At 43.2% G+C, this 18,762-nt stretch overlaps 1 protein-coding gene across 1 annotated transcript in view; it reads right to left on the minus strand.

Moving 5' to 3' along the window:
• Positions 1-18,762, minus strand: part of PCSK2 (proprotein convertase subtilisin/kexin type 2) — a 253,984-nt gene that overhangs the window by 85,272 nt on the left and 149,950 nt on the right. The window contains exons 3-4 of the mRNA XM_069768745.1: positions 15,895-16,008; positions 1,164-1,272 (exon numbers count right to left, since the gene is read on the minus strand). Coding sequence (XP_069624846.1) covers positions 1,164-1,272; positions 15,895-16,008 — 223 coding nt within the window. The remainder of the gene's footprint in view (positions 1-1,163; positions 1,273-15,894; positions 16,009-18,762) is intronic.

Genomic DNA, 18,762 nt, shown 5'->3' on the forward strand with positions numbered 1-18,762 from the left:
AAAAAGTAAACATGGTACACGTGTACAACTGGTATAGACTACTGAGAACCCTACATCCATATATAGTAATAGTGCAATAGTGAGTATGGTAATCGGAAAGTCAGAATATGAAACATAAGGGATACATAACACTAAATAATAAAATAAACCTAACCCCCAATATCATAGACGGATACCGACTAGCATGAAATAACACAAGTACATGGGGTCGATGAAGCTAGGTGCGAAACGCGCTTCGAGGCCGCTTTTTTCATTGTCTGGTGACTAGTACTCCCTTTGCCACTTTATGCATTTATTATGTTCATTATGATAGTCATATTATCAAATTCCATGATATCTTTTCTACACTGCTGAGTCAACTAAGGAGATTTGCTTTATTCTGTATGGCGGTGTATGTCAGTTGCTTTTTGCAGTATATTTTGGAGGTGGTGATGGCCTCTACATTTGGCCAAGCTCCTCCTCCCATCACCCTAAGACTGTTGTTAATTAGTGCTGTATCCTACCTGTCCATTCAATTTGTCTGCTTTTAGTCCAGGAGAGGGATGTTTGATAAATATTACGTTTAAAGTCCTATCAATGGGACTTGTCATGACTAGTGGGTTCTCACAAATTGGCCAATTTTCATTTAATTTATTATTTTCATTTTATAGGTATATTCTATATCAGTGGTCCCCAACTCCAGGCCTCGAGGGCCGCCAACAGTGCAGGTTTTCAGGATTTCCTTAGTATTGCACAGGAGTTGGAATCATCACCTGTGCAGATGATCACATTACCACCGATGCAATACTAAAGAAATCCTGAAAACCTGCACTGTTGGCGGCCCTCGAGGCCTGGAGTTGGGGACCCCTGTTCTATATGATAGTAATGCAGCCTAAATTTCATATATTCCATGTTTGCATACACCTTAGCGCTTACAGAGGCTGCTGTATACTTATGTTTGTATACTATGTAATTAGAGAACCTTGCACCTGTTCACGCTTGCTTTATTCTGTTAGATTTTGTTGAATGGATAGATGGATAGATAGATAAATAGATACAGTAGATAGATAGAAATGATAACATATAATACATTGACTATAATATAACATGTAAAGGTGAAATCACTTGATATAATAAATATTTATTCTTCTGGAATCATTCAAAAATGTTAGTTTTGTGCTTACCATCATCCATAATTGCTATAGTTACTCCTTTCCCAGTGTAACCCAGCTCCCAAGCTTCTGCTACATTTAAATCAAGACCTGGAGTTCCATCTGCTTGACCTGTGTTGATCTTATAAAACATTACAGCATGTCACTTGAAAATATTGATAATTTCCAAAAAACAAAAGCCAGCATAAATGGGTCCTTCACAACTTTTTCAAATTTAGCCAGAGAGAAGTGAGATTTTCATAAAAGAAGTGTTAGTTATCACTTTAATAAGCTATGTTGCTGCCCCTTTGGAGGTCCTTGCCACCATCCATTAAGTCACTTGACCTCTTTGACCAGTCATTAGCAGCAGGTTTAGGTGATTGAATGAATGGGATATCAATACTTTTGGTCTTAGTAAAGACTATTCGATTGGCGTTGCTAGATTGGATGGAGATTAGAAAGTTAAATCGCACTTTTTATTTTAGAAAAAGTCCTTCCCACTGTCAAAAGTTAAAAAATTTGAAGAAAACCCCATAAAAGGTAAATTCATTCACAGTTCTTTGCACAGTGTTTTAGTCACTTTTTAAGATGTTTTTCAAAGAGAAAAATAGTTTTTTTACGACTTTTGTCTCCATGACTTCATATGTTGACATTCCTGTCCTGACAGAGCCCATTTTTAAAGGGCACCTGTCACTATAAAAATGCTGACCAATCAGGCAGTAGGTTATAGAGCAGGGGGAGCTGAGTACATTGATATATAGTTTTGTAAGAAAAAATTCAATATAACCTGTGGTTTCATCATGTAAACCTCAACTCTTTCTAAGATTCTTGATCCAGTGGGCGGTCCTATCAGTGACTGACAGAGATCTCTCTATGCACTCGATCCAAAGAAAGCTGTCAGTCACTGATATGACTGCCCATTGGACAATAAAATCCAAGAAAGAGCAGAGGATTAAATTATTGAATACACAGGTTATACTGCATCTTTAGTTCCAAAGCTATATATCAATCTGCTCAGCTCCTTCTGCTCTATAACATGCTTGCAGGTAAAAATGTATTTTCATGGTCACATAACTTTGAAATGCTTCTTTCCATCCCAGTGAGTCTGAGATATTTTTTTTCTGATGCATTGTGCTTCATGACAGTGGTAAATTTATGTAAATAAGGATCAAGGATGAACTAGCAGCTCGAGACATTCCCTGTTATGAAAGGCAATTCAGTACCACAATGGACATAGCGGTCAGAGCACATACAGTGATCTGACAATAACCCAAAATCATAGAACGAGCTCTGAGACGTGGGAACTCTGCAGACCGCAATCCCTAATCCTCTCCAAACAACACTAGAGGCAGCCGTGGATTGCGCCTAACTCTGCCGATGCAACTCGGCACAGCCTGAGAAACTAACTAGCCTGAAGATAGAAAATAAGCCTACCTTGCCTCAGAGAAATACCCCAAAGGAAAAGGCAGCCCCCCACATATAATGACTGTGAGTTAAGATGAAAAGACAAACGTAGAGATGAAATAGATTCAGCAAAGTGAGGCCCGACTTTCTTAACAGAGCGAGGACAGAAAAGGTAACTTTGCGGTCTACACAAAACCCTAAAGAAAACCACGCAAAGGGGGCAAAAAGACCCTCCGTACCGAACTAACGGCACGGAGGTACACCTTTTGGGTCCCAGAGCTTCCAGCAAAAAATTAGACAAGCTGGACAGAAAAAATAGCAAACAAATAGCAAAGAAGAACTTAGCTATGCAGAGCAGCAGGCCACAGGAATGATCCAGGGAAAAGCAAGTCCAACACTGGAACATTGACAGGAAGCCAGGATCAAAGCATTAGGTGGAGTTAAGTAGAGAAGCACCTAACGACCTCACCAGATCACCTGAGGGAGGAAACTCAGAAGCCGCAGTACCACTTCCCTCCACCAACAGAAGCTCACAGAGAGAATCAGCCGAAGTACCACTTGTGACCACAGGAGGGAGCTCTGCCACAGAATTCACAACAGTACCCCCCCCTTGAGGAGGGGTCACCGAACCCTCACCAGAGCCCCCAGGCCGACCAGGATGAGCCACATGAAAGGCACGAACAAGATCGGGAGCATGGACATCAGAGGCAAAAACCCAGGAATTATCTTCCTGAGCATAACCCTTCCATTTAACCAGATACTGGAGTTTCCGTCTAGAAACACGAGAATCCAAAATCTTCTCCACAATATACTCCAATTCCCCCTCCACCAAAACCGGGGCAGGAGGATCAACAGATGGAACCATAGGTGCCACGTATCTCCGCAACAATGACCTATGGAATACGTTATGTATGGAAAAAGAATCTGGAAGGGTCAGACGAAAAGACACAGGATTAAGAACCTCAGAAATCCTATACGGACCAATGAAACAAGGTTTAAACTTAGGAGAGGAAACCTTCATAGGAATATGACAATGAAGAGAAACGAGGATGGAACCCAGAATTGCAGAAAAATGGCGAAACCAAGGTAGCCGAGCTGGCCCGATTATTAAGGGCGAACTCAGCCAAAGGCAAAAAGGACACCCAGTCATCCTGATCGGCAGAAACAAAGCATCTCAGATATGTTTCCAAGGTCTGATTGGTTCGTTCAGTCTGGCCATTAGTCTGAGGATGGAAAGCCGAGGAAAAAGACAAGTCAATGCCCATCCTACCACAAAAGGCTCGCCAAAACCTTGAAACAAACTGGGAACCTCTGTCAGAAACGATATTCTCTGGAATGCCATGTAAACGAACCACATGCTGGAAGAACAATGGCACCAAATCAGAGGAGGAAGGCAATTTAGACAAGGGTACCAAATGGACCATCTTAGAAAAGCGATCACAGACCACCCAAGTGACTGACATCTTTTGAGAAACGGGAAGATCAGAAATAAAATCCATAGAGATATGTGTCCAAGGCCTCTTCGGGATCGGCAAGGGCAAAAGTAACCCACTGGCACGAGAACAGCAGGGCTTAGCCCGAGCACAAATCCCACAGGACTGCACAAAAGTACGCACATCCCGCGACAGAGACGGCCACCAAAAGGATCTAGCCACTAACTCTCTGGTACCAAAGATTCCAGGATGACCAGCCAACACCGAACAATGAACCTCAGAGATAACTTTATTGGTCCACTTATCAGGAACAAACAGTCAACTCCGCTGGACAACGATCAGGTTTATTAGCCTGAAATTTTTGCAGCACCCGCCGCAAATCAGGGGAGATGGCAGACACAATTACTCCTTCCTTGAGGATACCCACCGGCTCAGACAAACCCGGAGAGTCGGGCACAAAACTCCTAGACAGAGCATCCGCCTTCACATTTTTAGAGCCTGGAAGGTACGAAATCACAAAGTCAAAACGGGCAAAAAACAGCGACCAACGAGCCTGTCTAGGATTCAACCGCTTAGCAGACTCAAGATAAGTCAAGTTCTTATGATCAGTCAATACCACCACGCGATGCTTAGCTCCTTCAAGCCAATGACGCCACTCCTCGAATGCCCACTTCATGGCCAGCAACTCTCGGTTGCCCACATCATAATTTCGCTCAGCAGGCGAAAACTTCCTGGAAAAAAAAGCGCATGGTTTCATCACTGAGCAATCAGAACCTCTCTGCGACAAAACAGCCCCTGCTCCAATCTCAGAAGCATCAACCTCGACCTGGAACGGAAGAGAAACATCTGGTTGACACAACACAGGGGCAGAAGAAAAACGACGCTTCAACTCTTGAAAAGCTTCCACAGCAGCAGAAGACCAATTGACCAAATCAGCACCCTTCTTGGTCAAATCGGTCAATGGTTTGGCAATACTAGAAAAATTGCAGATGAAGCGACGATAAAAATTAGCAAAGCCCAGGAACTTTTGCAGACTTTTCAGAGATGTCGGCTGAGTCCAATAATGGATGGCTTGGACCTTAACAGGATCCATCTCGATAGTAGAAGGGGAAAAGATGAACCCCAAAAATGAAACCTTCTGCACACCAAAGAGACACTTTGATCCCTTCACAAACAAAGAATTAGCACGCAGGACCGGAAAAACTGTTCTGACCTGCTTCACATGAGACTCCCAATCATCCGAGAAGATCAAAATGTCATCCAAGTACACAATCAGGAATTTATCCAGGTACTCTCGGAAGATGTCATGCATAAAGGACTGAAACACTGATGGAGCATTGGCAAGTCCGAATGGCATCACTAGATACTCAAAATGACCCTCGGGCGTATTAAATGCAGTTTTCCATTCATCTCCTCGCCTGATTCGCACTAGATTATACGCACCACGAAGATCTATCTTGGTGAACCAACTAGCCCCCTTAATCCGAGCAAACAAATCAGATAACAATGGCAAGGGGTACTGAAATTTAACCGTGATCTTATTTAGAAGGCGGTAATCTATACAAGGTCTCAGCGAACCATCCGTCTTGGCTACAAAAAAGAACCCTGCTCCTAATGGTGACGATGACGGGCGAATATGCCCCTTCTCCAGGGATTCCTTCACATAACTGCGCATAGCGGCGTGCTCAGGCACGGATAAATTAAACAGTCGACCTTTTGGGAATTTACTACCAGGAATCAAATTGATAGCACAATCACAATCCCTATGCGGAGGTAGGGCATCGGACTTGGGCTCATCAAATACATCCCGGTAATCAGACAAGAACTCTGGAACCTCAGAAGGGGTGGATGACGAAATTGACAGAAATGGAACATCACCATGTACCCCCTGACAACCCCAGCTGGACACCGACATGGATTTCCAATCTAATACTGGATTATGGGCTTGTAGCCATGGCAACCCCAACACGACCACATCATGCAGATTATGCAACACCAGAAAGCGAATAACCTCCTGATGTGCAGGAGCCATGCACATGGTCAGCTGGGTTCAGTATTGAGGCTTATTCTTGGCCAAAGGCGTGGCATCAATTCCTCTCAATGGAATAAGACACTGCAAGGGCTCTAAGAGAAACCCACAACGCTTAGCATACTCCAAGTCCATCAAATTCAGGGCAGCGCCTGAATCCACAAATGCCATGACAGAATACGATGACAAAGAGCAGATCAAGGTAACAGACAGAAGAAATTTTGACTGTACCGTACCAATGGTGGCAGACCTAGCGAACCGCTTAGTGCGCTTAGGACAATCAGAGATAGCATGAGTGGAATCACCACAGTAGAAACACAGCCCATTCAGACGTCTGTGTTCTTGCCGTTCAACTCTGGTCAAAGTCCTATCGCACTGCATAGGCTCAGGTTTAAGCTCAGGTAATACCGCCAAATGGTGCACAGATTTACGCTCACGCAAGCGTCGACCGATCTGAATGGCCAAAGACATAGACTCATTCAAACCAGCAGGCATAGGAAATCCCACCATGACATCCTTAAGGGCTTCAGAGAGACCCTTTCTGAACATAGCTGCCAGCGCAGATTCATTCCATTGAGTGAGCACGGACCACTTTCTAAATTTCTGACAATATACCTCTATCTCATCCTGACCCTGACAAAGAGCCAGCAAATTTTTCTCTGCCTGATCCACTGAATTAGGTTCATCGTACAGCAATCCGAGCGCCAGGAAAAACGCATCGATATTACTCAATGCAGGATCTCCTGGCGCAAGAGAAAATGCCCAGTCCTGAGGGTCGCCGCGCAAAAAAGAAATAACAATCAAAACCTGTTGAACTGGATCACCAGAGGAGCGAGGTTTCAAGGCCAGAAATAATTTACAATTATTTTTGAAACTCAGAAACTTAGTTCTATCTCCAAAAAACAAATCAGGAATAGGAATTCTTGGTTCTAACATAGATTTCTGATCAATAGTGTCTTGAATCTTTTGTACTCTTGCCGAGAGCTGATCCACAAATGAAGACAGACTTCTAATGTCCATCGCTACACCTGTGTACTGAACCACCCAAATGTCTAGGGGAAAAAAAAAGGCAAAACACAGTGCAAAGAGAAAAAAATGGTCTCAGAAATTCTTTTTTCCCTCTATTGAGAATCATTAGTATTTTTGGGCTTCCTGTACTGTTATGAAAGGCAATTCAGTACCACAATGGACATAGCGGTCAGAGCACATACAGTGATCTGACAATAACCCAAAATCATAGAACGAGCTCTGAGACATGGGAACTCTGCAGACCGCAATCCCTAATCCTCTCCAAACAACACTAGAGGCAGCCGTGGATTGCGCCTAACTCTGCCGATGCAACTCGGCACAGCCTGAGAAACTAACTAGCCTGAAGATAGAAAATAAGCCTACCTTGCCTCAGAGAAATACCCCAAAGGAAAAGGCAGCCCCCCACATATAATGACTGTGAGTTAAGATGAAAAGACAAACGTAGAGATGAAATAGATTCAGCAAAGTGAGGCCCGACTTTCTTAACAGAGCGAGGACAGAAAAGGTAACTTTGCGGTCTACACAAAACCCTAAAGAAAACCACGCAAAGGGGGCAAAAAGACCCTCCGTACCGAACTAACGGCACGGAGGTACACCTTTTGGGTCCCAGAGCTTCCAGCAAAAAATTAGACAAGCTGGACAGAAAAAATAGCAAACAAATAGCAAAGAAGAACTTAGCTATGCAGAGCAGCAGGCCACAGGAATGATCCAGGGAAAAGCAAGTCCAACACTGGAACATTGACAGGAAGCCAGGATCAAAGCATTAGGTGGAGTTAAGTAGAGAAGCACCTAACGACCTCACCAGATCACCTGAGGGAGGAAACTCAGAAGCCGCAGTACCACTTCCCTCCACCAACAGAAGCTCACAGAGAGAATCAGCCGAAGTACCACTTGTGACCACAGGAGGGAGCTCTGCCACAGAATTCACAACAATTCCCACTACACTGGACAATCTAGTTCTCCAATCCAGCTGAATCGACCTCCAGTTCCAGGAGCACTCTCAAGAGACGATGCATGAGAGAAAACCACTTCACCTGGCTCCATCCCTCCAAACGCCACTCATTTTCTTCTTCCATGGCCGCAGCATCTCTAGAACCTTTGCAAGTTGACATCGTGAAGATGGCCGGGCAACAGCAGGAGATTTGTCGATTCAGGGGCTTGTGCTTCTATAGTGAAGACACCGGACACCTCGCTTGCACTTGTCCCTAGAAGTTGGGAAACTCCCAAGCTTAGGGCAGTAGGAGAGGCTACATTGGGAGAAAGCAATTCCTCTCTGCAATTGATCCTGACTGTATCTGTGATTTGCAGAGGTTCACGGTTTGTTGAAACAGAATATCGGGACTCTGCAGAATCTGTTGTTGGTGTCATCTCTCGATGTGAGGTCCCAATCTGAAGCTGTCTGGGTGCTGTCTGGGTGGTCACTGAGCAAATAGAGCACCGGATAGAATGCTGCACACTGAGAAGATCATCTACTACGTGCATTCTAGTCTGTGTTATTAATTTCTTCTCGATCTCCCCGTAGGTCTGCACACATGATCCTGTGCTTGACTGGAGATTCAGAGAGGTGCTAGGTACAGTCATGAGAAGTGTCTTGTACCTGTTTGGCAGCCTGTGGCAGCATCTGCTCTGTCAGGATTACCATCTGCCTACTGGTCATATGCTGACGTCTTTGACAAATAGGAGGTAGTGACACTACCGCCAAAAATAAGCCATATGACTGCCCTATAGACCTGCTTCCAAGATCCTCACCTCCACGAGACCATATCTATCCTCTGTCGCAGGCCGAGACCCTAACCTTGTCCAAGTATGTTAAGGAAAATCTGGCAATGGGATTAATTCAGAAGTCCTCTTCATCAGCAGGAACTGGCTTCTTCTTTGCCAAGAGAAGGGATGGGATTCTCTGGCCTTGCATTTATTATACGGGTCTCAATCAGATCTTAGTTAAGAACAAGTATCCATTGCCTTTGATACCAGAGTTATTTGACTGTCACAGAGGTGCCAGGATTTTTACCAGCTTGATCTGCGAGAGGTGTACAACCTAATTCGCAGACATTGAGGAGATGAAGGAAGACGGCTTTCAACACCTAGGATGGTCATTATGAGTACCAAGTTATGCCGTTTGGGCTCAGTAATACTGAAGATCAGCTATAGTATATTACATAGGAATTCAAAATTAACCCCTTCCCGACCTTTGACGCATACGCTGCGTCATGAAAGTCGGTGCCATTCCGACCCATGACGCAGCATATGCGTCATGGAAAGATCGCGTCCCTGCAGGCCGGGTGAAAGGGTTAACTCCCATTTCACCCGATCTGCAGGGACAGGGGGAGTGGTAGTTTAGCCCAGGGGGGGTGGCTTCACCCCCTCGTGGCTACGATCGCTCTGATTGGCTGTTGAAAGTGAAACTGCCAATCAGAGCGATTTGTAATATTTCACCTAAAAAACTGGTGAAATATTACAATCCAGCCATGGCCGATGCTGCAATATCATCGGCCATGGCTGGAAATACTAATGTGCCCCCACCCCACTCCTCCGATCGCCCCCCCAGCCCCCCGATCTGTGGTCCGCTCCCCTCCGTCCTGTGCTCCGCTCCCCCGTCCTCCTGTCCGCTTCCCCGTGCACCAATCACACCCCCCGCGCTCCAATCAAACCCCCCCGCACTCCGATCCCCCCCCGCACAGCGATCCCTCACCCCGTGCTCCAATCCTTCCCCGTGCTCCAATCCTCCCTCCCGTGTTCCGATCCACCCCCCCCATGATCCGATCCACCCCCCCGTGCTCCGACGCCCCCCCCGTGCCCTGATCTCCCCCCCCTTATACTTACCTGGCCGCCCGAGGTCCGTCCGTCTTCTTTCCTGGGCGCCGCCATCTTCCAAAATGGCGGGCGCATGTGCAGTGCGCCCGCCGAATCTGCCGGCCGGCAGATTCGTTCCAGAGTGAATTTTGATCACTGAGATATAACCTATCTCAGTGATCAAAATAAAAAAATAGTAAATGACCCCCCCCCCTTTGTCACCCCCATAGATAGGGACAATAAAAAAAATAAAGAATTTTTTTTTTTTCACTAAGGTTGGGGTAAGAACTAGGGTTAGGGTTAGGGGTAGGGTTAGGGGTAGGGTTAGGGTTAGGGGTAGGGTTAGGGGTAGGGTTAGGGCTAGGGGTAGGGGTAGGGGTAGGGTTAGGGGTAGGGTTAGGGGTAGGGTTAGGGCTAGGGTTAGGGTTAGGGGTAGGGTTAGGGGTAGGGTTAGGGCTAGGGTTAGGGTTTCGGTATGTGCACACGTATTCTGGTCCTATGCGGATTTTTCCGCAGCGGATTTGAAAAATCCACAGTGCTAAACCGCTGCCGATTTATCGTGGATTTACCGCGGTTTTTCTGCGCATTTCACTGCGGTTTTACAACTGCGATTTTCTATTGGAGCAGTTGTAAAACCGCTGCGGAATCCGCAGAAAGAAGTGACATGCTGCGGAATGTAAACCGCTGCGTTTCCGTGCAGTTTTTCCGCAGCATGTGTACAGCGATTTTTGGTTCCCATAGGTTCACATTGAACTGTAAACTCATGGGAAACTGCTGCGGATCCGCAGCGTTTTCCGCAGCGTGTGCACATACCTTTAGAATTAGGCTATGTGCACACGGTGCGGATTGGCCGCTGCGGATCCGCAGCAGTGTTCCATCAGGTTTACAGTACCATGTAAACATATGGAAAACCAAATCCGCTGTGCCCATGGTGCAGAAAATACCGCGCGGGAACGCTGCGTTGTATTTTCCGCAGCATGCCAATTCTTTGTGCGGATTCCGCAGCGTTTTACACCTGTTCCTCAATAGGAATCCACAGGTGAAATCCGCACAAAAAACACTGGAAATCCACGGTAAATCCACAGGTAAAACGCAGTGCCTTTTACCCGCGGATTTTTCAAAAATGATGCTGAAAAATCTCATACGAATCCGCAACGTTGGCACATAGCCTTAGAGTTGGGTTGCAATTAGGGTTGTGGTTAGGGTTAGGGGTGTGTTGGGGTTAGGGTTGTGGTTAGGGGTGTGTTGGGGTTAGGGTTGTGATTAGGGTTACGGCTACAGTTGGGATAAGGGTTAGGGGTGTGTTGGAGGTAGAATTGTGGGGTTTCCACTGTTTAGGCACTTCAGGGGGTCTCCAAACGCAACATGGCGCCACCATTGATTCCAGCCAATCTTGTATTCAAAAATTCAAATGGTGCTCCCTCACTTCCGAACCCCGACGTGTGCCCAAACAGTGGTTTACCCCCACATATGGGGTACCAGCATACTCAGGACAAACTGCACAACAATTACTGGGGTCCAATTTCTCCTGTTACCCTTGAGAAAATAAAAAATTGCTTGCTAAAACATCATTTTTGAGGAAAGAAAAATGATTTTTTATTTTCACGGCTCTGCGTTGTAAACGTCTGTGAAGCACTTGGGGGTTCAAAGTGCTCACCACATATCTAGATAAGTTCCTTGGGGGGTCTAGTTTCCAAAATGGGGTCACTTGTGGGGGGTTTCTACTGTTTAGGCACACCAGGGGCTCTGCAAACGCAACGTGACGCCCGCAGACCATTCCATCAAAGTCTGCATTTCAAAAAGTCACTACTTCCCTTCTGAGCCCCCACGTGTGCCCAAACAGTGGGTTACCTCCACACATGGGGTATCAGCGTACTCAGGAGAAACTGGACAACAACTTTTGTGGTCCAATTTCTCCTGTAACCCTTGGGAAAATAAAAAATTCTGGGCTAAAAAATTATTTTTGAGGAAAGAAAACGTATTTATTATTTTCACGGCTCTGCGTTATAAACTTCTGTAAAGCACTTGGGGGTTGAAAGTGCTCACCACACATCTAGATAAGTTCCTTTGGGGGTCTAGTTTCCAAAATGGGGTCACTTGTGGGGGGTTTCTACTGTTTAGGCACACCAGGGGCTCTGCAAACGCAATGTGACGCCCGCAGACCATTCCATCAAAGTCTGCATTTCAAAAGTCACTACTTCCCTTCTGAGCCCCCACGTGTGCCCAAACAGTGGTTTACCCGCACACATGGGGTATCAGCGTACTCAGGAGAAACTGGACAACAACTTTTGTGGTCCAATTTCTCCTGTAACCCTTGGGAAAATAAAAAATTCTGGGCTAAAAAATTATTTTTGAGGAAAGAAAACGTATTTATTATTTTCACTGCTCTGTGTTATGAACTTCTGTGAAGCACTTGGGGGTTCAAAGTGCTCACCTCACATCTAGATAAGTTCCTTTCGGGGTCTAGTTTCCAAAATGGGGTCACTTGTGTGGGGTTTCCACTGTTTAGCCACATCAGGGGCTCTGCAAACGCAACGTGACGCCCACAGAGCATTCCATCAAAGTCTGCATTTCAAAACGTCACTACTTCACTTCCGAGCCCCAGCATGTGCCTAAACAGTGGTTTACCCCCACATATGGGGTATCAGCGTACTCAGGAGAAACTGGACAACAACTTTTGGGGTCAAATTTCTCCTGTTACCCTTGGGAAAATAAAAAATTGCGGGCTAAAATTCATTTTTGAGAAAATAATTTTTTTTTTTATTTTCATGGCTCTGCGTTATAAACTTCTGTGAAGCACTTGAGGGTTCAAAGTGCTCACTACACATCTAGATTAGTTCCTTTGGGGGTCTAGTTTCCAAAATGGGGTAATTTGTGGGGGATCTCCAATGTTTAGGCACACAGGGGCTCTCCAAACGCGACATGGTGTCCGCTAATGATTGGAGATAATTTTCCATTTAAAAAGCCAAATGGCGTGCCTTCCCTTCTGAGCCCTGCCATGCGCCCAAACAGTGGTTTACCCCCACATATGGGGTATCTGCATACTCAGGACAAACTGGACAACAACATTTGTGGTCCAATTTCTCCTATTACCATTGGCAAAATAGGAAATTCCAGGCTAAAAAATCATTTTTGAGAAAAGAAAAAATATTTTTTATTTTCATGGCTCTGCATTATAAACTTCTGTGAAGCACCTGGGGGTTTAAAGTGCTCAGTATGCATCTAGATAAGTTCCTTGGGGGGTCTAGTTTCCAAAATGGGGTCACTTGTGGGGGAGCTCCATTGCATAGGCACACAGGGGCTCTCCAAATGCGACATGGTGTCCGCTAACAATTGGAGCTAATTTTCCATTCAAAAAGTTAAAAGGCGCGCCTTCCCTTCCGAGCCCTGCCGTGTGCCCAAACAGTGGTTTACCCCCACATATGAGGTATCGGCGTACTCGGGAGAAATTGCTCAACAAATTTTAGGATCCATTTTATCCTATTGCCCATGTGAAAATGAAAAAATTGAGGCGAAAATAAATTTTTTGTGAAAAAAAAGTACTTTTTCATTTTTACGGATCAATTTGTGAAGCACCTGAGGGTTTAAAGTGCTCACTAGGCATCTAGATAAGTTCCTTGGGGGGTCCAGTTTCCAAAATGGGGTCACTTGTGGGGGAGCTCCAATGTTTAAGCACACAGGGTCTCTCCAAACGCGACATGGTGTCCGCTAACGATGGAGATAATTTTTCATTCAAAAAGTCAAATGGCGCTCCTTCCCTTCCGAGCCTTACCATGTGCCCAAACAGTGGTTTACCCCCACATGTGAAGTATCGGTGTACTCAGGAGAAATTGCCAAACAAATTTTAGGATCCATTTTATCCTGTTGTCCATGTGAAAATGAAAAAATTGAGGCTAAAAGAATTTTTTTGTGAAAAAAAAGTACTTTTTCATTTTTACGGATCAATTTGTGAAGCACCTGGGGGTTTAAAGGGCTCACTATGCATCTAGATAAGTTCCTTGGGGCGTCTAGTTTCCAAAATGGGGTCACTTGTGGGGGAGCTCCAATTTTTAGGCACACGGGGGCTCTCCAAATGTGACATGGTGTCCGCTAAAGAGTGCAGCCAATTTTTCATTCAAAAAGTCAAATGGCGCTCCTTCCCTTCCAAGCCCTGCCGTGCGCCCAAACAGTGGTTTACCCCCACATATGAGGTATCAGCGTACTCAGGACAAATTGGACAATAACGTACGTGGTTCAGTTTCTCCTTTTACCATTGGGAAAATAAAAAAATTGTTGCTGAAAAATCATTTTTGTGACTAAAAAGTTAAATGTTCATTTTTTCCTTCCATGTTGCTTCTGCTGCTGTGAAGCACCTGAAGGGTTAATAAACTTCTTGAATGTGGTTTTGTGCACCTTGAGGGGTGCAGTTTTTAGAATGGTGTCACTTTTGGGTATTTTCAGCCATATAGACCCCTCAAACTGACTTCAAATGTGAGGTGGTCCCTAAAAAAAATGGTTTTGTAAATTTCGTTGTAAAAATGAGAAATCGCTGGTCAAATTTTAACCCTTATAACTTCCTAGCAAAAAAAAATTTTGTTTCCAAAATTGTGCTGATGTAAAGTAGACGTGTGGGAAATGTTATTTATTAACTATTTTGTGTCACATAACTCTCTGGTTTAACAGAATAAAAATTCAAAATGTGAAAATTGCGAAATTTTCTAAATTTTCGCCAAATTTCCGTTTTTATCACAAATAAACACAGAATTTATTGACCTAAATTTACCACTAACATGAAGCCCAATATGTCACGAAAAAACAATCTCAGAACCGCTAGGATCCATTGAAGCGTTCCTGAGTTATTACCTCATGAAGGGACACTGGTCAGAATTGCAAAAAACGGCAAGGTCTTTAAGGTCAAAATAGGCTGGGTCATGAAGGGGTTAATGTACTCTCAGGAATGATAGGAATATAGCTTGGAGAGTTTCCCATAAATAAAAGATAACCGTTAATGGATAGTATTAAAATAAACTATCTGGACAGAAAAGTGACACAAAATTAAATAAACCACATACATACTGTACATTACTATACAGGAAAGAATGATTCCTAACATTTTTTTATTGTAAAATCTATTTTATCTTCAGTTGTGTATGTTTTATTATCAGTTCATAAAAGTGAAGTAATATTCTGACAACATTATTCCCAGCAGCGACCTAGTAGTACCCAGTTGTCTTCCCCATGCTGTTCTCATTTCATTTGAGCTGTTTCCATCCTTTTTGACGATTTTCCTGCCTCCATTGCCCTCCTGTTAGAGTCATTCTGAAAAATTTCCAATTAACTTCTAATATACTCAGTACTTGAGGTGAGCCTGTCTGAGCGTCCAACCTGCTCAATTCAAGTACCCAGCACTTGAGCATTTTTGTGCTCAATCAACACTAAATAGGAACAATCAGCATTTGGATAGGGAAAGAAAACAGCTAATAGCTCAACAGACAGAAGAACTGATTACAAACCAACAGGATACTGGATCAAAACATGTCATGACAGTTGTTTTAGTCTATTTTTTTTTCACTGTATGAACTTTTACATGAAAACAGAAATTTTACTGTCAAAATATTTTTCTGTTTTTTTGTACTTTATTTTGTAGTTTTACTTATATTTTTACAAATTTTATTGGACTAATTCTTACTTAGCCCCAGTGGGGGAATCCAACTTTCACTGGTCTGATCACGTTATGTATGTATTAAAGGATATTAGGCCAGATTTTACACGAGAGTCTTGTTAGACACTGCTTATAGCAGGTTCAAACAGGCTACCATACTTGGCTGACCATCAGTCAGCCAATGCTGACCATCATTCAGCCATCGTTGACCATCAGTAAGCCATCGTTGACGATCAGTCAGCCATCGCTGACCTGGGGTTTTATTTTTTTTTTCTGGGCAGCTTATCAAAAAATCACAGAGAGACAATTTTGTCTGTCTGTGATTTTTTGATAAGCCGTCCAGAAAAAATAAAAAGTCAAGTTGGCAACCTTGGTAAAGGAATTATAAGGTCTTAAAAAAATTAATAAGTGTATTCACATTAATTTTCTACTTACCAGATACCACTGTTTTGTAAATAAAGGGTCGTTCATGTTAATATCGATGTCATTTATATCTCTATATCCTCTTTTCTTTCTGTCGAAACCTTCCTGTTGCAGAACTTTTCTTACCTAAAATGTATAAAATGTCATTAATGTATCAAATATTAAACATTTTTCCTCATTGCTAAAATATTTACTGTCATAATATCAAGTCAGAATATGTTGTCCCTATAGAAATAATAACTATTAATATTATAACTTTGAGGCTATGTCTAGAGATGAGCGAACCCAAAGTTAAAAGTTCAGCATTCATACCGGACAGATAGTGAGTGTTTGGTGCCAAACGCCAAACATGGACCTTCCGCGGAAGTCCTTTGCAATGTTTGGAGTTTCCGGGGAAGTCCGTTTGTCTTACTCAGACCCAAATTTTGTGTCTCCATTGTTTTCAATTAAGTCCAGCTTTTGGTTCACGTTCGGGTACAGTTGTGGTACATGAACTGAACTTTGAAATAAAGTTCGGGTTGGGTACCAGAACCCGAACTTCCAAATGTCTGCTCATCCCCAGATATTCCCACTGCACCCCCACTATGAATGAGAAGGTTGTAGATTTGTTTATAATGGGAGGGCAGAAGGTGTATTTTCCCAATGAAATAAATCAGTTCAAGGTGTCTCAAAAACAACTTTTTGCACCTATCAACAGGGTGGGTTATAAAAGTATAATTGCTGATGGCCCACCTCCAGGTCCTAGACCAGGTCCCCCTCCTCAGTGGGCCCCAAAGGCCATTAATGACAGTAATGTCCTGATGGTAGCCCTGCCTGTGGAAATACAATCCCTTCAAAGGGGTTTTCCTATAATTGCAAGTTATCCCCAATCCATAGGATAGGGGTTAACTTGCTGATTATGAGGTGTCTGACTGCTGAGATCTCCAGCGATGTCTAGTATGAGGATCCAGATTCCTGAGAAGGGCCATTACTTAATGGAGTTGGGATGCACATGAACGGCCTCTGCTAAATTCATTTTCAATGCTTTCCATAGCGCTCTCATAGACAATGAATAGAGCAAAATCGGAGTATGCCCCCCACTACTTTATATATGACAGGACTGGAAAGTTCTGTTTTCAGGGTTCCAAAACCCTGTGCTTGGAATCACTAGGAGTCCCCGTGATTGGGCTTATTCCCTATGAATAAGGGATAGGTTACAATTTTCAGAAACCCCCTTTACAAGGAACTTGTCAGTTTGTAAATGGCATACAATCTATGGGCAGCATTATACAGAGAGGGGAAACTGAAGAGATTTATATATACAATTGTAGGAAAGGAGTATAACTTGGACTTTACTTATGGAGACCCCGGCAATCAGTGTCAGGTACTGACAACCCTCCCAGTATAAGTGTGCATAAGAAGATACCTGTCAACCACTGATTTGGACCACTCTCTTGACTCATAAACCCAGAATAAGCAGAATTCTCAGTAAGTTGTGCTGAATCTTTTCCCATAAATTTACATATCAACTTCTATATAAAATCTTGCTAATAATTAAACTACAAACTGAGAGGTTCCCTTATAAAGCAGCACTCCCCTTACATTTTTTATCCTCTTAATATATTGTAATCATCTTTTTATATGGCATCGTGGACTTACAATTTCTAATTTTGCCTTTCTGCCGAGTTAATGTTCTTCCAAAATCTTCTACTCAGTTCTGTTTACCATTAGGTCTATGACAAGATGTTATGAACAACAGACTAGCTGAATCCTTCCAAGCTTGATGTAGAAACAGGAAGTCTCTTTTTCCTGCATGAGTCAGCATTAGAACTACAATCATACACCACTGGCAAAAGAATATAAGGAAGAGAAATAAAAACAAGGTGTGTGGGAACAGCTGTGTCAGAGGTTGCAGAGGACAAGGAGCTGAGCTGGCCAGGGACTTTTCAGTGTTGTAAATCTTTCTACATGGAGCTTAGAATGATTCAGCTAGTGTGTTTTTAATTACGTGATGTCATGGACATAATGAAAAAAGAGAAGATTCAAGTGGGTAGAAAGTCAAAATGAGCAATTGTAAGTACACAGTGCTATATAATATGATGACTGCAATATATTACGAGGATAAAACTTTTGATGGGAAGAGTTTAAGGAATTTATTTAGTAACACTTTTTAAACTGTAAAGATATTTTAACATAGATTAAAGCATTAGTTCTTCAGATAAGCTCCAGGCTGAGTTGATAAACTAGAGTCCATCTGTAACTAGCCCTCCTCTTGTTTTCCTGTTTATATAGAATTGTGTCTTTGATGTAGAAGACTTTTGCAGAAGCAGATATTTATTGCGAAGCTATTATTAGGCTGTGTTACTAGGTTGTCATTTGATGATGGACATGTATTCTCCGCGCAGAAAACAAAACATGAAGTATTATGAACAAATCACTGCTCCGTGTGTGACATCACCTCCTGCTATCACAGTGACTGTGTGACAGGCAATCACTAAAGATACCAATAAAAAGCAATGACATTTCAGCCCCGGCACAGACTCTATTTAGCCTCCCGCTTATTTTCTGTTACCGTAAGAACATGGTTATTTATATGTTATATATGACAATGTTTCACTGATTTCTGCCGTGTTTGCGTTTGAGAACTATATATTTCAAATATAGAAATGTAAATTTGGAAATCTAGTTGGAGCGCTCTTATATTCCGGCATTCACAATGGCAAGTCAAGACAACTTACACAAGGCTTTACAATTTGAGATCATTGTCAGCTTAAACAGGTTGTCTCATTTTGTTAAAAGGGTAAAATAATAAAGTATTATTATTATTATTTATTATTATAGGGCCATTTATTCCATGGCGCTTTACATGTGAGGAGGGGTATACATAATAAAAACAAGTAC

Source organism: Ranitomeya imitator, chromosome 5 (assembly GCF_032444005.1).
Source record: "Ranitomeya imitator isolate aRanImi1 chromosome 5, aRanImi1.pri, whole genome shotgun sequence".
Taxonomy (NCBI): domain Eukaryota; kingdom Metazoa; phylum Chordata; class Amphibia; order Anura; family Dendrobatidae; genus Ranitomeya; species Ranitomeya imitator.